We start from the raw sequence: 19163 nt of genomic DNA, 5'->3' as shown, positions 1-19163 counted from the left end.
TCTGAAATGGTAGATGCTCCTTCTAATGGTATGTAAAGAGATCCTGTGGTGTCCTCAAAAACATGAGCTCTCTTCTGGTCAGATTTATGTACTACTTATTGATTCCTCCCCCTTAATTTATTTAAGAAAAAAAGAGACAAATGGACCTTAGGCCACTTTATCTTAAAGAAGTTATCCCATGATAAAAAGTTCTCTCCTATCCACAACTAGCTGATCATGGGGTTGGTAATCGAGAACGGATGACACTTATAATGGGGTGACACAGACATGCTTGACCGCTGCTCCATTCCCTGTCCCAGGCTTTAGTGCTACAGCTCCATTTGCCCAGGTGACAGCTGACCTTCATTCTCATGATGGCCGGGAGTCCTAGCACTTGGATGTGAAGCTAGGGGGTGTTTTAATGTTAAGCATGCTTTCTGCTGCCCAATTCAAACACTAGGGCACTGACATAAGCTGTAGGCCTCCCCTTGATCTAGCGTTTATTTCCTATATTCCTATTTATTGACCCATATCAGATGCAATCCCATAAAATGATTAAATAAATAAATTAATTAATCCGACTTTTTTGCACTTTACTACTGGGTGTGCTGCTGTATCTTTGCATTTTGGATTGTCTGGGCAGTCTGCGATTGGGACTGCTACCCTTGCTCGCACCCCAAGATTTTGCCTGAATACGTGGTTGTGCTGCCTACTTTCTACATATATATTTTAGGGCTGCACGATATTTTGCAATCGAATCACGATTTTTGTGAACTGCGATTTATAACTAATTTGCCCTTTCAAAAAAATAAATAAATGTGCTAATAAACAAACAGTGTGCAGCACACTGAAGGGGCCGGGCTGTAGGGGCTCCAGCGGCGGCGGTTGTAGACTCTGCTCCTGTTCGGCGAGGTCCGCCCCCTCCAGCCTGCATCTCGCTGTCTCTCCTCCCAACAGAGCTTAGTGCTGGGAGGGGGTGTCTTAACGATTCCACAACTGGCCGCCATATGTATACGGTACAGCCGTGCAGTGGGTCTATGAAGCGAACTCAGGAGTTGAGCTTGCTTCATCCTGGCTAATGCGGACATCAAGTTGATTGCGCCATTTAAAATGGCCAAAATTAGGCGCCGGTCGCTCAGTGGAGCTTATCGGGATGTCCGCGGAAAAACCCGTGGGGTTCCAATCAACTGAGAGGACGGGCGGGGGGGTCCCTACTTGAAATAAATATGAAAAAGCCCTTCCCCTAATTAGTTTAAATCACTCCCCTTTTTTTCCCCCATTTTTCAAATAAAATTAACATAAACCTATTTGGTGTCTTCGCTTGCATAAATGTCCGAACTAGGGATGTCCCGATACCATTTTTTTTTAAGACCGAGTACGAGTACCGATACTTTCATTTTAGTACTCGCCGATACAAAGTACGAGTACTTTTATTTTAAAGGGAATCTGACCCCAGGGTGACCCGATTTATGGCGCTGCTTGCCGTATATGTGGGTTCTTGTTGTGTGCAATGGAGGCGGCTGCTGTAGTATGAGCCAAGATCTCGCTCTTCTCCATTGGACAGAACAGGGAATTTGCTTTGGCGGTGAGACCAACGTCTCTGGAACGTTTGCGCTGACGTTCACATGGTGAACAGCGGTAGAAACCATGTCACCTGCACTATCTACCTATAAATTCAAGTTAGTGCAGGTGACTCTGCTGTAAGATTGCCTTTTAATAGTAGGTAGTATCCACTTGTAGGTAGTATAGATAGTTGCAGACATTAGTAGCAGCCCCCCTTGTAGACAGCGCCCCCCTCTTGTAGACAGCGCCCCCCCCCGTGTCCCCTTTGTAGACAACAGAACCCCCCCTTGTAGACAGTGCTCCCTCTTGTCCCCCTTACAGACAGCAGCCCCCCCCCCCTTGTAGACAGTAGGCCACTCCTTGTAGACAGGGACCCACCCTTGTAGACAGCACTCCCTCTTGTTCCCCTTGTAGACATCAGGGTCCCCCCTTGTAGGGAGCTGCCCCCCTCCCTCCTCTTGCAGACAGTGCTCACCTGCGGCTGTCCTCGGTTGTTGCCGCTCCGCTGTCCCGTTCTCCAAATCGCATCATGGCGTCCTATGGAGGAGCATGTGACATACACGTCACTCTGCTTCCTCCGTAGCATTACGCTGGGCGCAGGGGAGGAGGAGTGACATGTGTGTCACATGCTCCCCCATAGGACGCCATGATGAGAACGGGAAAACGGAGCGGGGCCGCACAGCAGCAGGTATCAGACATAGTATCGGGTATGATATGATAGTTAAATTAACCCTTACCTACACCCTTATATAAAAGATGGGTTTTTGTTTTAAGTCCCATGCAAGTATATAGGACCTCCAGTAGCTTACTCCACAAGGTCCACTCTGCATCTCCTGGTGAATGGGTCAGTCTGGCTTGCAAGCCACACCCCATCTCACAAAGAGGGGACGGGATATGGGGTCGGGCTAGGAGGATGGGCTACGAGGTTGGGATATGGGGACTGGATATGACAACAATATATGAGGATGGGATATGAAGTCAAAAGCTTTCACCTTTGTTGATTTTCCTTCCCAACAAGGATTAGGAAGGAAAAACCGTGCATTGCTGGGAACTCGGCTAGTAAAAAATAAAGATCACCGTTTCCCCAAATAGCCCTGTATATGAAAAAATAAGAAAGTTATAGGGGTAGGAAGAGGACATTTGAACCCCTTTTAAAGGGGTTATCCACCATAAGGTGATTTTAGTACGTACCTTGCAGACAGTAATGGACATGCTTAGGAAGGATCTGCTCTTGTCTTGGGGCTAAATGGCTATGTTGTGAGATTACCATAATACTGTGGCTAGCTTTTTGTGAACTGGTATTTCCTGGTATCCCATAATTCCATTTTCCTCCCTCCTACACATCAGCCACGCCACCCATTGAAACATAAATGAGCTGCATCCATTCAAAAGACCTGTGGTTTTCAATAAGGGTGCCTACAGCTGTTGCTTTAGTTACAGATTGATCTATCTCCCACCAAGCGATCGCTCCACCCATTGAAGCAGACAGGTTCCCTGTCATCAGCTGACTAGTGAGTCAGGTCTCGGCTGCATTGCAACCTGGGAAAAATCTGAGACAACACTCATTTTGTATGCTGTTAAGAATAAATATTGGGGTGAAAATCACATAAGAATTGTGAGAAAACAGTCACACACAGGTACAGACACTATATTATGAACTACACTAACGTTACAGCCCCTGTAGCATAGTCAAATAGAAAAAAATTCCTGGAATACCCCTTTAAAGGGGTACTCCGGTGCTTAAACATCTTATCCCCTATCCAAAGGATAGGATGCCTGATCGCAGGAGTCCCGCCGCTGGGGACCCCCGTGATCTTGCACACGGCACCCCGTTTGTAATCAGTCCCCGGAGCGTGTTCGCTCCGGGTCTGATTACTGTCGATCATGGGGCCGGCGGCGTGTGACGTCACGCCTCTGCCCCTGTGTGACCTCACGCTCCTCCCCTCAATGCAAGTCTATGGGAGGGGGCGTGACAGCTATCATGCCCCCTCCCATAGGCTTGCATTGAGGGGCAGAGCGTGACGTCACACGGGGGCGCAGGCGTGAGGACAAAATTGAAAAATCGAACAAAAAAACAGCCAGTTTGTAATTTTTAGCGGCTTCCCTTTGCAGTGTAATTTTCGGTAAAAATTACACCTTATCTTTATTCAGTAGGTCCATACGATTAAAATGATACCCAACTTATATAGGTGTGACTTTGTTTTACTTGTGTTAAAGAATTATAACTTTGTGCAAAAATTTGTACATTTAAGTGTCCTTTTCTGACTCCTATCTTTTTTTTTATATATTTTTCTGTATACAGGGATGTGTGAGGGCTAATTTTTTGCACCATGTTCTGAAGTTTTTATCGGTATCATTTTTGTTTTAATGGGACTTTTTGATCGTTTTTTTTTTTTTTCATGGTATCCAAAATGACCAAAAATATGCAATTTTGGTATTTTTTTACGCATTGACCGTGCGGTTTTGTTAGTGTTATGTTTTTTTTATAGTTTGGACATTTATGCACGCGGCGATACCATGTTTATTTGTTTATTTTTGTTGACATATTGTTTTTTAAAAAGGGTGGTGATTCAAACTTTTATTAGGGAAAGGGTTAAATCACATTTATGAAATTTCTTTTTTTTTTTGTTATTTAGACCATTTGTTTGTCCCCATAGGGGGAGTTATTACATGCAATCCTTGGATTGCATACACTGTTCAATGCTATGCCATAACATAGCATTAATCATTGTTATCTGTGCTCGATTGCTCCAGGCTGCTGAGGCTTCCTGGAGCATTGAGGAACAGATTGGATGGCGAGGAGGCAGGTAAGGGCCCTCCCGTTGTCCTATCAGCTGATGGGGACTCTGGTTTTACTGTGGTGGTCCTATTAGCTCTGCTGAGCTGCCGGGAATGCTTTTAAAATTTTTTTTTTTTTTTTTTTTACTATTTTAGATGTTGTGATCAACTTTGATTGTGGCGTCTAAGGGGTTCATTCTGGACATCCCCGCGGTGATGGTGAGCAGGAGTGTGGGTGCAGGGTGTACAGGTATGCCCTGCGTCCTTAAGAGGTTAAGCATACTGATTTTTTTTTCTACAAAAAGATATGAGATTTATCAAGCTCCGTAGTAGATTTTTTTTTTTGCGTAAAAAAAGTCGCAAGTACGTGCAGTGGTCAAGTATTTATCAAATTTGATAGTCACCATTTATGAAGAAAAAAAGTCTCCTCTCCATGTAAAAGTCGCATATGTATTCCAGGTCCAACCTGGCTTATAGAAAGTGCATACGTCCGCAGAAAAGGAAATTAACACCCACTTTAGCAACTTGTTCTGCATCATGAAACAAAGCTACTACATCAGGGGTGTGGAAATTTTATAAAAAACTACTTGTCCACGGGACTAAAATGGAGCAAAATCTACTTGTCCCTCATGACGATCCACTTGTCCGGATAATTTTCGCTTTTACGCTCTCGTTTTTTCCTCCTCGCCCTATAATAGCCATAACTACCTGCTATAATGACACCTTTTAATTTTTCAATAACCTATTCTCTGAACCAAAAAAATATATAAATATATATTAAGGGAAGTGAAATTGAAATAGTAAAAGATAATTTTGCAGATTTAGTGTTTTTCTTTTCTGCGCCATTTACCTTGTGGTTGAGGTAACATGTTAGTTTTATACTTTAGGCGCCTGATTATGCAATACCAGATTTGTATCGTTTACGTCATGTTTTACTAATTCGGGATACTTAATGTTATATTTTAATAGGTTGTACAATTACGCACGAAGCGATAACGAATAGGTTTATTTTTATTATGTTTACATGTTTTTATATAGGAAAAGGGGGTGATTTGAACTTTTAACATGGAAGGGGTTAATGCATCGTTCTTCAAACTGTGGCCCTCCAGATGTTGCAAAACTACAACTCCCAGCATGCCTGGACAGCCAACGGCTATCCTGGCATGCTGGGAATTGTAGTTTTGTAACATCTGGAGGGGCACGGTTTGAAGACCACTGGGTTAATATGTGTCTTTCAAACTTTTATTAAAACTTTTATTTATTATGATTTTTTTTTAAACACTTTATTACACTTATATGAGGAATCATTCGATTCCTCAGACAGATGAATAGATTCTATTGAACTCTATTAATCTGTGTGCTCTGTGATCCATTGATAGAGCCTGGTCCAGCCAGGATCTATCAATGACAGAGCTGGGACTGGAGGAAGCAGAGGTAAGTCCTCCAGCTACCTCCATAGTGGATCGCCCCCCTGCGATCGCGCTGCGGGGGGGGCGATCCACCCCACTAGCCCACCAGGGAGCGTTCACATGTCCTTTTTTAGACGCCGCTGTCAGCTTTGACAGCGGCGATCTAAAGGGTTAATAGCCAGCCGTGGCGATCGCCGCATGCTGGCTATTAGCGGCGGCCCCCGGCTACTGAGAACAGCCGGGGGCTGCAGAGTATGGAGCGGGCAGGAATCCCGAGCCTGCTCCATACATACTGCAGAGCGCCGCAAGCATCTCCCCGTGCAGACGTGCGGGGAGCGAAGGCAGAGGACGCAGGTCTGCACGGGGAGAAAGAAGCCACGCCCCCTCATCTCCCCCCGCACGTCTGCAGAGCAGGGGAGAGAAGACCAATACTGTACACAGCTTCTCATCTCCCCTCTGCTACACAGGCTGCAGAGTATGGAGCGGGCAGGAGTCGGGATCCCGCTCCATACAGACTGCAGATCCGCCGCACTTGTCAGGTCCGGCCCTGCTTGCCCGAAGCCGGGCTAAGGGCCGGACAAATGCACCTGCCCGGCGCCCAAAACTGCTAGTCCGGGGCGTCGGGCGATAGAAATTCCACATCCCTGTACATTAATGTTAATTATATAAAAAATGTATTATATAACTTCATTTTATGGTTGAAAATACATACTGCACACCTTGTTAATTTTAGGACATGTATATGCTGGCGTACCCACTAAATAAAAAAATGAATGTTGTGTTAAAATAGAATAAGAATTTTACAGACTACGTAAATATCCCATATGTGACACTAAAATTTTTCCTTAAAAAAAGAAACCTCCATAGTAATACAGCTTCATGCACATTTTGGGGTGGGTAACGTACCGAGCCTTTTTATTTTGTAGCTTCACTATTGTTTATGTGCCTATTGGTGTTGCGCTGTCTTCCTTCCTGACGGAAACTCCGGCCTCAGCGCAGTGATGCAAGACTCCACCCACCAATGTCACAAAATGCTGGCTCAAAATTAAACAAAAAAGCCTCCAGAGTACGGATATTCATGGTGTGGCATAGTATGTTTTTTTAAAATAATTTTTTTATTTCTGAGGAGGGTGGATGGGTTGTTGCGGGATGGGTCGAGTGCAGCTATTTAGTGCCAGGCAGGCCAGTCAGGGTGTCACCCGATGCGGTACACCCAACCCCCCCCCCGTCACTCTCAAGTTGGTAATAAAGGGAAGATAAAGAACTTCGGCTATTAACATAAGGGAAAACTTTTCTGCTTTAAAAACTGCTTTTGTAAGCGGGTTTCCCGGGTTTTGCTTACGTGTGATTTATTTATCAAGGTCATGCGACTATTTGATAAATAGGTTGCATGGAAGCAAAAGTAAGTAAAAAAAAATTGTCATATAAAAGCCATACGTTAGAAAAGAATAAATCTCCTTCATAATTTTTGGAAGCAAATTAAAACAGAACCTGTAAAAATGTGGTATCATTGTAATCATATGGACCTGCGAGATATAGATAATGGGGGAGCTTTATCAAAACCTGTCCAGAGGAAAAGTTGCTGAGTTTCCCATAGCAACCAATCAGATCGCTTCTTTAATTTTTGAAAAGGCCTCAGAAAAATGAAAGAAGCGAGCTGATTGGTTGCTATGGGAAACTCAGCAACTTTTCCTTTGGACTGGTGCTGATAAATCTTCCCCAATGTCTCATTGTTACAGAAAAGTGAACTCCCCCTAGCACTCCCAGCACTTTATGATCCCGTGCAGGCCGCATGTGAGGGAACAACGCCAGAGTGAACAGACTATACCAGGTCAGGCTATACCAGGTCAGACTATACCAGGTCAGGCATTAAAGGGGTATTCCAGGAAAAAATGTTTTTTATATATCAACTGGCTCCTGAAAGTTAAACAGATTTGTAAATTACTTCTATAAAAAAAATCTTAATCCTTTCAGTACTTATGAGCTTCTGAAGTTAAGGTTATTCTTTTCTGTCTAAGTGCTCTCTGATGACACGTGTCTCGGGAACCGCCCAGTTTAGAAGCAAATCCCCATAGCAAACCTCTTCTAAACTGGGCGGTTCCCGAGACACGTGTCATCAGAGAGCACTTAGACAGAAAAGAACAGAAGCTCATTAGTACTGAAAGGATCAAGATTTTTTAATAGAAGTAATTTACAAATCTGTTTAACTCTCTGGAGCCAGTTGATATATAAAAAAAAAGTTCTTTCCTGGAATACCCCTTTAAGCTTATTTGTCTCACTTTCATATACAATTCCCTCAATTTTATGTTATTCAATAAACATGAAATATTGGTGGTGGTGGTGGGGGGGGGGGGGGTTGGCTATATTAGGTGAGGGGAATGGACATGAAATTGGGGGATTTCACCATTTGTTTATTATATCACAATCGCATATCAAAATCGCAATATTTACCTCCATAATCACAATAGCACATTTTCCCCAAAGCGTGCAGCTCTAACACATCTATCTATCTATCTATCTATCTATATTTCTTTGCATAGTACAAAAGGTACAAGTTTGTTCTTTGGTAGAGCATATTGCATTGATCCCTATATGGACTATTTTACTAGTTCTCATGTGCCAAACATGAATTTGAAGCACAGTAGAAATTGCAATAATTGTCCAATTCTTGTTTTACATCTAAGGTCCAGATGTTTTTTTGCGGACAGTTAGATGGGCCTATCAACATACATGTGGATGTGTGTGTGTTAACCATACCTGGCAGTGGGAAGTCCTTCAGAACCCCCTGAGCCTTGTGCTTCATAGACTGCCCCCTCCTAGTAACAGGTTGGAGGATATCAGCACTGTCTCCATGCCAATGAGCATGCTGTGTTCCTTGGTAGAGAATGGAGGGCCGAGAGCATTTTTAATATGTGCTTCCGGTATGGTCACCCTTTGTATTTCAGAGGGATTTGCTTTTATAAAAAACAAGCAGCATTTTATCTTGATGCTCGGTTACAGGAGAGTCACTGCTGCTCGTGACAGGATCAGATACTCTGGGCCGCCATGTGTCCCTGGAGAGAGTGAGCATTTACATAGGCATCCTTGCCACCATTATGTATGTAGTGAGTCATATTTCATGATCTGCTTACCATATTTTTCGCCCTATAGGACGCATCGGCGTATAAGACGCACCCTATTTTTAGGTGCAAAATCTAAAAAATGTAAGATTTTTAACCCAATAGAGGTCTTCAACCTGCGGACCTCCAGATGTTGCAAAACTACAACTCCCAGCATGCCCGGACAGCCGTTGGCTGTCCGGGCATGCTGGGAGTTGTAGTTTTGCAACATCTGGAGGTCCGCAGATTGAAGACCACTGCATAGGAGGTAATACTCGCGTGTCCCCGCCGCTCCGGACCCGTCACCGCTGCCCTGGATGTCGCTCCATCACTGTCGCCGTGTCCCCGTCGCTCCGGAACGTCTCTGCTGCCGGCCGGGTATCCTCGCTCTCCGTCGCCGTCATCACATCGTTACGCACGCCGACGCACGTACGCGACGACGTGATGACGAGGAAGGAGAGCGCCGGCCATACAGGGGATCCCTGAACGGAGAAGACACCGAGGAGGCAGGTAAGGTCCCTGCCGGTGTCCTGTAAGCACTAACCCGGCTATTCAGTCGGGCTGTTCGGGACCGCCGCGGTGAAATCGCGTCGGTCCCGAACAGCCCGACTGAACAGCCGGGTTAGTGTCACTTTCCCTTCAGACGCGGTGGTCAGCTTTGATCGCTGCGTCTGAAGGGTTAATACAGGGCATCACCGTGATCGATGATGTCCTGTATTAGCCGAGGGTCCCGGGCGTTGATGGCCGCAGGGACCGCTGCCATAGGTGTGTATTCGCCGTATAAGACGCTTTTGGGGAAGAAAAAGTGCGTCTTATACGGCGAAAAATACGGTATATGTTTTTTGTTGGTGCTGTATATTGGCTTTTGTAGAATGTATGAAGACATTGGATATCTGTTCTTTTGGTGGGACATTCCCCAGTACACATGCGTACCTTCAGACCTCCAATGATGTACATATGTTGTGATGGAGCTGCAAGCTTAAGACAGTAGTTATATGTTTTCTTAATTCATGTCATGTCTTTCTTACAGGTTTGAGATGCTGAAGACGGAAGGGATTTAGATTTAACTCTTCTTTTACCCACCTGCTTCAGAGGAGATCATTCACTCTGACAGCACATAGCCAGGTAAATAAAGATGCTCAGAATAGTGATCAAGAAAGCCAAAAGCAGATGAAGCAGGAAAGTTATGTTATTTGCAAACTCCCATTTGACTTTAGAGACTCATTATTCCTCATAGAAATAATCATTCAAGGTGTGCAGAGCTCATACATGCCACTTGTCAACATCTGCACTATATCGCCAGCCTGAAGAGAGAAAAACGAGGCAGACTGAGCTGGATCTTACTGCCTGGAAATTCTTCTCACTATACAGCCTATGTAGGGTTCATCGTGTTCATCTATGTATGTAACTTATGGATAATAATCTTTATTATGTTCAGCGCTTTTTGATATATAACTGTTTTGTTGTGTTCTGCCCTTTAAGAGATCTATGTTTGGGTCTGGCTGCTGCATTCGTGTGGATTTATCTACTACTCTTGGGAATACTTTTCATTTACACGTTGATGGATTTTAAAATATCAAATAAATATTGTTTTCTGCCCCCCCCCCCCCCTCCTAATTCTTTCTATATAGTTATGATGTAGGGGTCATGAGATCTATAACCCTTAAAGGAGTTCTGTGGTGCAACATTTTTAACCCCTAAATGTTCCCTGCGGCTGTACCTTTTATGACCATGTCCTTCTTTCTTCATTCGGTCCAGCCGTTTCTCCGCTATAGCGCCGCAAATTTCCTGGTACTTCCAGGTTACGGTGATGTGGAGGATGACTTAAAAATCGTTATCCCCCATGCTGCCTTGCTCAGGTTTAATGTCTCTCCGTGCCTCCCTCATCCTCTCCCCTCCCCATTGATTTCAATAAACCCCGCCCACTGCCACCCATATCACTAAACCCACCCCCATCATTTGCATCTCCCACCCCACCATTCCCCACATCAATCAAAGTGAGCCCCGCCGCTGCACCTGGCTTTTCCACTTTTACTATGGGGGATGGAGCGCATTCGCAATAAACAGGAGGTGAATCTGAAGAAATGACTATGGTTTGTAGAATATCCCTGTTAGTTACGGCAGTAACTGTCAGGGATTCTATTGGCCTTGAGAGGTCACATGTCCAGTCCCGGGGAGATGCAGAGTGCGCTGTCAGCAATCGCTGATAGGCAGGAGGCATTCAGACTTTTTTAAACAGCCCAGCGAATGACGGCTGTGGGAACGAAGTACATATGAATATGTAAGATATGGGAGTGAGCGACAGCTAGGGGGGTGGGCAGAGAGCGAGGAGGAGATGAAGATCAGTGACGTTTCGTTAACAAGATGGCCGCGGACCTCGGAATACATGGGGTCCGAAATTCATAATTGTGACAGACAGGCTGGTTTAGCGAAAAGTCGGGTAGGCGTGCATCTGACACAACGGAGGTAATTGATAATATTATATAACTTCTTGAAAGCTTTTCAATGGGATAAAATAATTTTGCACCGGAGTACTACTTTACTAAAGACATGTGACAATCCAAGACCATGCATATTCTCGTAGTGAAGGTGCATGTTGGGTGGTGATAATGGGAAGAAAACTTTATACATGGCTCCCCCGGGGTCACTGGAAGGCTGTTTAGTGGGAGAGATGACAGTAGTGACAATCTGTGTCCTTTCTTCCAGCTCTTCACCTCCCCTCCCCCATACACAGACACAAAATCCTTTTCCTTGACTTTTGCACAAAGCTTTAATATGATATCCAGGTCAAAGCTCTAGGAATTATATCCTAGTCACGACAAGTCATTATGTATTACATGCACTATTTTCATGTTAGTAAGAGAGTTAAGACAATTAACAGAAGAAATTAGAATAAACCTTATTAAGTCTACATAAAAGGGAAATGGACAGCTGGTTCACCTGCACTAAACCCAATTCTCAGGGTTATAGTATGTGTAAACAGGATTAAAATGACGTATTATACAGATTAGTGCTGCTGTTCCAGAGATATGGTCGTATTAGCCTGCATTGCTAGTTTGGTAAGTAACCCCCTTTGTGCAATGCAGGTGGGACCCAGCATACTGAACATCCCCACGGCTCCCATGTGCCCCCCAAATGGGTGAAGGGGTGCCATGAATATTCATGGGGTGGGCGGGCATATCAGAGCAGAGGGGTCATAGACAGGGATTTTGGGTATGCTGGCTCCCACCTACATTGCAGGGATTAATTACAATACTAGCAATGCTGGCTAATACCAGCTGGATCTTGGGTACAGCAACCCCGGTCCGGGCTACTTATTCATCGTGTTAACCTGGTTTGCCTGCACTATTATCGTGTGTGTTGGAGAACTGTCTCGCACAAATCGGCCCCTGACACGCCCCTCCATGTATCCCTATGGGGGGGCCAGAGATACAGCGCTTGGCCATCTACGTCTCTCCCATAGAAATAAATGGAGAACACTTTTGTGTTTTAGAAGTGGATATTTCTATGTGCCTTTGTCTTAGTGTTTCAGTATTCTGCTCTAAAACATTGAGAGGATTTATCAAAACCAGTGCAGAGGCAGAGTCGTGCATTTGCCCATATTAACCAGATAGCTTTTTCCTATTTACATGGGCACTGTCATGATATCAAAAAATTGATATGTTGTAGTACTTAAGTACTACAACATATCTCTAATATACTTTAATTAAAAAAAGTGATTTTAAACCAGTTTAAAATCACTTTTAAATTCGGCCACTAGGGGTCGCCGCAGTGACGTCACTACAGAATTTCGACTCATTAAAGCCTGGCAATGAGTCGAATTTCAATCACTGCGGTGATAGCTGGGGCTGCGCGCATTGGCCAGCTCCACTGGCCTCGCGCGCGGCCCCGCCCGCCCGACCCTGTTACCCTGTCCGGAGGCAGCGCGCACACTCATTGCTGCGCTGATCCTCCGGATTGGTAAGTCTGATAAAGATATATGTTATATAAATCTGGCATGAGTAGTGCTGGGCGGTATGGCCTAAAATGAATATCACAGTATTTTTTTTTTATTATCGAGGTATCACGGTATTACCGCCTGTCCCCCCCCACCCCGCGAGCGGGGTCCCTGTGCCCTCTAGCGGTGTCAAATGTGCCCCCCCGCGAGCGCGATCGCTACCATCACCGCTAGCGGGGTCCCTGTGCCCACTAGCAGTGTCACAAGAATGCCGAGCGTGGCTCTGTTCCCCGTTCCTGTCAGCTCTCAGGGTACGGGAACAGATTTAAAAGCCTCGCGCGCAGCTAACGTAGTACTGCGCATGCGCAGTACTACGCAAATAGCGTAGGGCTAACGCCAGGCTCCTAGCGCTGCCCTACGTTAGCCCTACGCTATTTGCGTAGTGCTGCGCCTGCGCAGTACTACGTTAGCTGTGCGCGAGGCTTTTAAATCTGTTCCCGTACCCTGAGAGCTGACAGGGACGGGAAACAGAGCCGCGCTCGGCATTCTTGTGACACCGCTAGTGGGCACAGGGACCCCGCTAGCGGTGATGGTAGCGATCGCGCTCGCGGGAGGCATTCTTGTTACACCGCTAGTGGGCGCATGGATCATGCTAGCGGTGGGGATTGATCGTGCTCGCGGGGACACTGGCTGACAGGCACAGCGGGGGGACACAGTAAATGGATTAGCTTCTGTGAATCGGGCCACAGAAGCACACCGGGACAAATTCATCCGGAGGGTGGGGAGGGGCCCGACCGGTATAGCGGTATGGGCAAAAATCCATACCGTGGGAGAAAAAAACGGTATCTGGTTCATACCGGTACTGTATACCGCCCAGCACTAGGAATGAGTGTTATTTATCTAACAGGGTGCCTCCAGCTGTTTCACAACTACAATTCTCAGCATGGCCTGACAGCTAATAGCAATCATGGCATGCTGGGAGTTGTAGTTGGGAAACAGCTGGAGGCACCCTATTAGAAAAAGAACACTCATGCATAGACGATCTGAGCGCGGAAGCAAGCGCCCAGCAAGGCGTCAGTGACGTTGCGCCTGTTGGGAATCGCTGCTTCCTGCCCTGCTTTATAGAGCAGATTTAGAAGCACTAAATTATTAAAGCGATTTATTAAAGCGATTTAAAAAAATTTTGAAGCCAGGTAGGGGGGTTAGGGCTAGATTACTACTAGGTAGGGACATATTAGATTATATAGTACTTGGTGGGAGCTACCTTTTAAAGAGGCCTCTTAAAAATGGAAGAAGCTGTATGATTGGTTGCTATGGGCAACTGCACCACGCTTCCTCTACACATGTTTTGGTAAATCCCCCCTCCCCCCATTGAGTTTATTCCTCTATATTGTTATCGGTCTTTCATTTACTTTAGAAGCATATACAGATCCCTCACAAAGGTGTAAAATGTAGAACCATATTGGATGTTTGTATTTTCCTAACGCCATTGATTTTTATGTGCACAATACTATGGTTCTACAGAATGTAAAGGAGGGAAACAAAAATATAGTTGTAGGGGGTTTCTGTGAGTTTCAGAAATTAAAGGAGTTTTTTCATTTATGAACTATCCACAGCATATGCTGTAAATCTCTAGATCAGTGGTCTTCAACCTGCCATTTGCTGTCCGGGCATGCTGGGAGTTGTAGTTTTGCAACATCTGGAGGTCCGCAGGTTGAAGACCACTGCTCTAGATGGATGCTTGCAGTTGCTGACGGTGTCCTGGTAGCTGAAAATAGCTGAACCAGCTGTTTTACGCAATTTGCATAACTCTTATTGACTTTAATGAAAGCTGCATAAACAGTGTAGCAGTGTTAGCCATGCTGTTTCTGTAACTTCAGGAGTTACATAAACAATGTAGCTCCCTCTACGACATGGTTTAAACAACTTACATGCAAGTCAGTGTGAGTTAGGCAAATTGCATAATACTGCTTTCTCAGCTGTTTTCAGCAGGGAAGCCCCCAGACACACAGATTAAAAAAATCTCTTTAACCCCTTAAGGACCAAGGACGTACTGGTACGTCCTGAGTCCTTTCCCTTTCGATAACGCGGGGCCACGACGTGGCCCCGCGTCATAGCTGGTCGGGCCCGGCCTCAAACAATAGGACCCGTGGCTAATAGCGCGTGGCAGTGATCGCGGTGCTGCGCGCTATTAACCCTTTAGACGTGGTGTTCAAAGTTTAACGCGGCGTCTAAAGTGAAAGTGAAACCATGCCGGCTAGCTCAGGGAGCTGTTCGGGATCACCGCGGCGAAATCGTGACGTCCCGAGCAGCTGTTAGACAAGAGGAGGGTCTCCTACCTGCCTCCTGGTGTCCGATCGCCGAATGACTGCTCAGTGCCTGAGATCCAGGCATGAGCAGTCAAGCGGCAGAATCATCAATCACTGGTTTCCTATGAGAAACCAGTGATCAGTGTAAAAGATCAGTGTGTGCAGTGTTATAGGTCCCTATGGGAGCTATAACACTGCAAAAAAAAAGTGAATAAAGATCATTTAACACCTCCCCTATTAAAAGTTTGAATCACCCCCCTTTTCCCATTTAAAAAAACAAACAGTGTAAATAAAAATAAACATGTGGTATCGTCGCGTGCGGAAATGTCCGAATTTTAAAAATATATTGTTAATTAAACCGCACGGTCATTGGCGTACGTGCAAAAAAATTCCAATGTCCAAAATAGTGTATTTTTGGTCACTTTTTATATCATGAAAAAATGAATAAATGAATGAAAAGTCCGATCAATAAAAAAAGGATACCACTAAAAACTTCAGATCACGGCGCCAAAAATTAGCCCTCAGACCGACCCATAAGCGGTAAAATAAAAAAGTTATAGGCGTCAGAATATGACAAATTTAAACGTATTAATTTTCCTGCATGTAGTACGACAAAATCAAACCTATATAAGTAAGGTATCATTTTAATTGTATGGACCTACAGAATAAAGAGAAGGTGTCATTTTTACCGAAAAATTTACTGCGTAGAAACAGAAGCCCCCAAAAGTTACAAAATGGCGTTTTTTTTTTTCAATTTTGTCTCACAATTATTTTTTTTCCCGTTTGGTCGTAGATTTTTGGTTAAAATGACTGATGTCACTGCAAAGTAGAATTGGTGGCGCAAAAAATAAGCCATAACTTGGATTTTTAGGTGCAAAATTGAAAGGGTTATAATTTTTTAAAGGTAAGGAGGAAAAAACGAAAGTGCAAAAACAGAAAACCGCCTGGTCCTTAAAGGGTTAAAGGGAACATGTGATCAGATTTTACCCATATATAACTGTCAGCAACAGGTAATTCAGTTGTAATTAGTGTCCAGGGCATTCTTTTTCCTGAGACAGTCACTGTGGCTTTTTACTGTAATCACTCCTACTCTTGCCTGGGCTTTTTAAAGGGTACTCTGGCCCTAATACATCTTATCCCCTATCCAAAGGATAGGGGACAAGATGTCTGATCGCGGGACCCCCGCAATCTGTCATTCAACACTCACCTTTGCAAGCTCTCCGCAGCGCTGGAGGCTCTGAGGGTTCAACATGACGACCATGGGGCTGGAGTGTAGTGACGTCAGGACTCCGCTTCCATGTGACGTTACACCCCGCCCCCTCAACGAAAGTTTATGGGAGGGGGCGGGATGTCACTATACCCCGGCCCTGTGGTCATCACAATGCACACTTAAAGCCTCCAGCGCTTCGGAGAGCTTGCAAAGGTGGGTGCTGAATGACAGATTGCAGGGGTCCCCAGCGGCGGGACCCCCACAGTCAGACATCTTATTCCCTATCCTTTGGCTAGGGGATAAGATGTATTAGGGCCAGAGTAGGAGGTATTACAGCCCGGAGCATAGTGACCACCTGAACTTATTTTCTCCAGGATGCCGGCTCTAAAGATATGGTGAACAAGCTGATTTCATGATCTTGTTAAATTTAATAATCCTGCTAATTCACTGCCCCCATCATGATAAACCACCCCCTGCCTTTATTTTTATTTATTTTTTAGTTTTCTACCTTGATATTGCTCTATATTTGCTGCTCAGTCATATTCACAGACTGGGAAGAGGAGTTCCCCAGCAGGCGTGACATCATCAGAAGCCATACAGGGGAGAACTTCCTCACTCATTCTGCTACACAGCCCAGAGCAGTTCAGTGTGAGATGCGCTGTGTTTGACTAAGGCTGCGCACACACCTCTCAGCACTCCAAAATGCATTTCCTGATTTTGGCCTTCTGCCAGGCCAGCAGGAGTCCAAAGTCTGTGCAAGAGATAGGGGGAAATGTGCTCTGGACAAGTAGGGAGACACCTAGTGGCAGCTTTTTTAAATGCAAATAAAACATAGAAACCTTCATTTTTCACTTCACTGTAAAGGCCACATATGTGTGCGGATAAATGAACAAAGACCAGCAGGGTCCACCAGGCAGAGTATGGTTAGGTATTTTTTTCCCTTCTGTTTTGTCTCCTTTTAAGTATCATCCCTTATCTTTAGTGATGAAAGCTGTAAAATTTGGATTTTACCCATAATTCCCTGTTATGAGACATCCCAGGCTTTGTTTTTCCTCTTTATGGATCTCGTGAACTTTGTTTACTTTCCACTGTTGTTTGCTTGAATTGGCACACAATGGCAGCTGCCGGGTCAGGATTACACCAGCTTAGAGTAAACACTGGGAGAACGGTGTGCTGCATGGGAGTCTGGGAGCACAACACCAAGAAGTGCTTGTTTGTGTTACTCTTAAATATCAGGTTAATCATCATGGCGACCAGTGACACGTCTTCTGAAGTAATGGCTTGGCATTTAGAAACCTGTAAATCAGTGGTGAAGCTCCTGGGTTGCTTTTATTTTCGTTTATTTTCCTCTACCCTCTTTAAGCTTGATAATAAACGTATTGTCAATGCTGACTGGGCTCATTTTTTATTCTTTCTCCTCTTTTTACAGACCAGCTTACAAATGTCTCCTACAAGGTTAAAGTGTGGGATTTTGTGTTCTCTTCCATAAGCAGCCATAAAATGAGCTCCATTGCTGACAGGTACGTTTATCTAATGCATGCTTATCGTTCCTAACTTCTGTTTTTGTTGTTTTGTAGTGATGTTTGTTTATGTTGCTATGGACTCTTTTAGATCGGTCACTGAACAAAACATATTTCTCAAAAAAGTTTATAGGTAATAAGTCAGATTAATACCAATATGGTTTTGTATGGCAATTTACTTAAAAAGGAGAGTTTTTGTTTTTTTTTTGCGTTACCTACACAGATAACAGATACTGAGTGATGGTTAATGGCAGTAATTACTATTCCAATATAGTAGAATTAAGCCCAAAAATTCACTTTCTTACACTTGCACTCTCGGCTCAGCTAAGCATACATGTATTATGAATGGGTAGGTGAGAAAGGGGGAGAAAGCTGCTGCCAGACCTGTTTGTTATCTTCTCCTTTTTGGCATGTTTGACTGATATTAATCTAATGTGTCTGGCCAGATGAACAACCATTGCAAAAGAAAGTAATGAATTACTCACAAACTGCCTAATCTAAACATATATATTTATAATGCAGACTGTCTCAATACTAAGGCTGTGTTCACACAACAGAAAATTTGTGAAGTGTCCACCCAGAAAATACTGGCAGACATTCCACAAATAGCAGGCACCTGCCTGCACATGCCTGTGCTAAGACTGATTAGAAATACACCATCTCTATAGACAGCAATGCAGTTCCGAGCAGGTTCCGCCAAAACAATTGGCATGTCAATTCTTTCAACAGTGGCCAGAATCAGGATTTCTGTGGCAGATGTTCTGCTGCGTATGTATGGTGCAGCAGATTTCCATTGTAAACAATGAGCGTCTGCTGCAACAAAATTTCCCTGCCGAATTCTGCTCTGAAATTCTGTTGTGTGAACATTGTCTCTTCCTGCACTGCTAGGCAAAGTAGGTAATGTCAGACCATAGAGCCAACTTAACTACAGGCTGACTTAATGAACATGTAGATGATGTTGTTAGCAGACTTTTCTATTTGGCCGGTAAAATCATTGTGTCTTAACAGAGATGACGGGAGTAATTTTGATGGACTTGTGGAAGAAGATGACAGAGATAAAGCAAAACGGTATCTCTTTTTAATCTAATATTCTAAGTTATCTATAGGAAGTTTTCTTAAATACAATTTATTTTTCTTGTTCTATCTATCTATCTATCTATCTATCTATCTATCTATCTATCTATATATATATATATATATATAAAACTTAACGTGTGTGTGTGTGTGTATGTGTGTATGTTCCACAAAACTTCCAAACGGCTAAAGATATTAACATGAAACTTGGCACACATGTTACTTATATGTCATCAACAAACATAGGATAGGTGATTTAACCCTTACTCACCCCCATTTGCCAGGG

At 44.3% G+C, this 19163-nt stretch overlaps 1 protein-coding gene across 5 annotated transcripts in view; it reads left to right on the top strand.

Annotated features, from left to right (window-relative positions):
* The window catches only part of CLOCK (clock circadian regulator), a 130837-nt gene that overhangs the window by 76389 nt on the left and 35285 nt on the right, over positions 1–19163 (top strand). For all 5 annotated transcript variants that reach the window (XM_056558259.1, XM_056558235.1, XM_056558243.1 and 2 more), the window contains exons 2-4: positions 9858–9952; positions 17713–17803; positions 18812–18871. In XM_056558259.1, coding sequence (XP_056414234.1) covers positions 17784–17803; positions 18812–18871 — 80 coding nt within the window. In that variant the 5' untranslated portion in view covers positions 9858–9952; positions 17713–17783. The remainder of the gene's footprint in view (positions 1–9857; positions 9953–17712; positions 17804–18811; positions 18872–19163) is intronic.

The sequence above is a fragment of the Hyla sarda genome, chromosome 1 (genome assembly GCF_029499605.1).
Source record: "Hyla sarda isolate aHylSar1 chromosome 1, aHylSar1.hap1, whole genome shotgun sequence".
NCBI lineage: Eukaryota > Metazoa > Chordata > Amphibia > Anura > Hylidae > Hyla > Hyla sarda.
The sequence above is the reverse complement of the archived record's forward strand: the minus strand, read 5'-3'. Positions and strand labels throughout refer to the sequence as shown.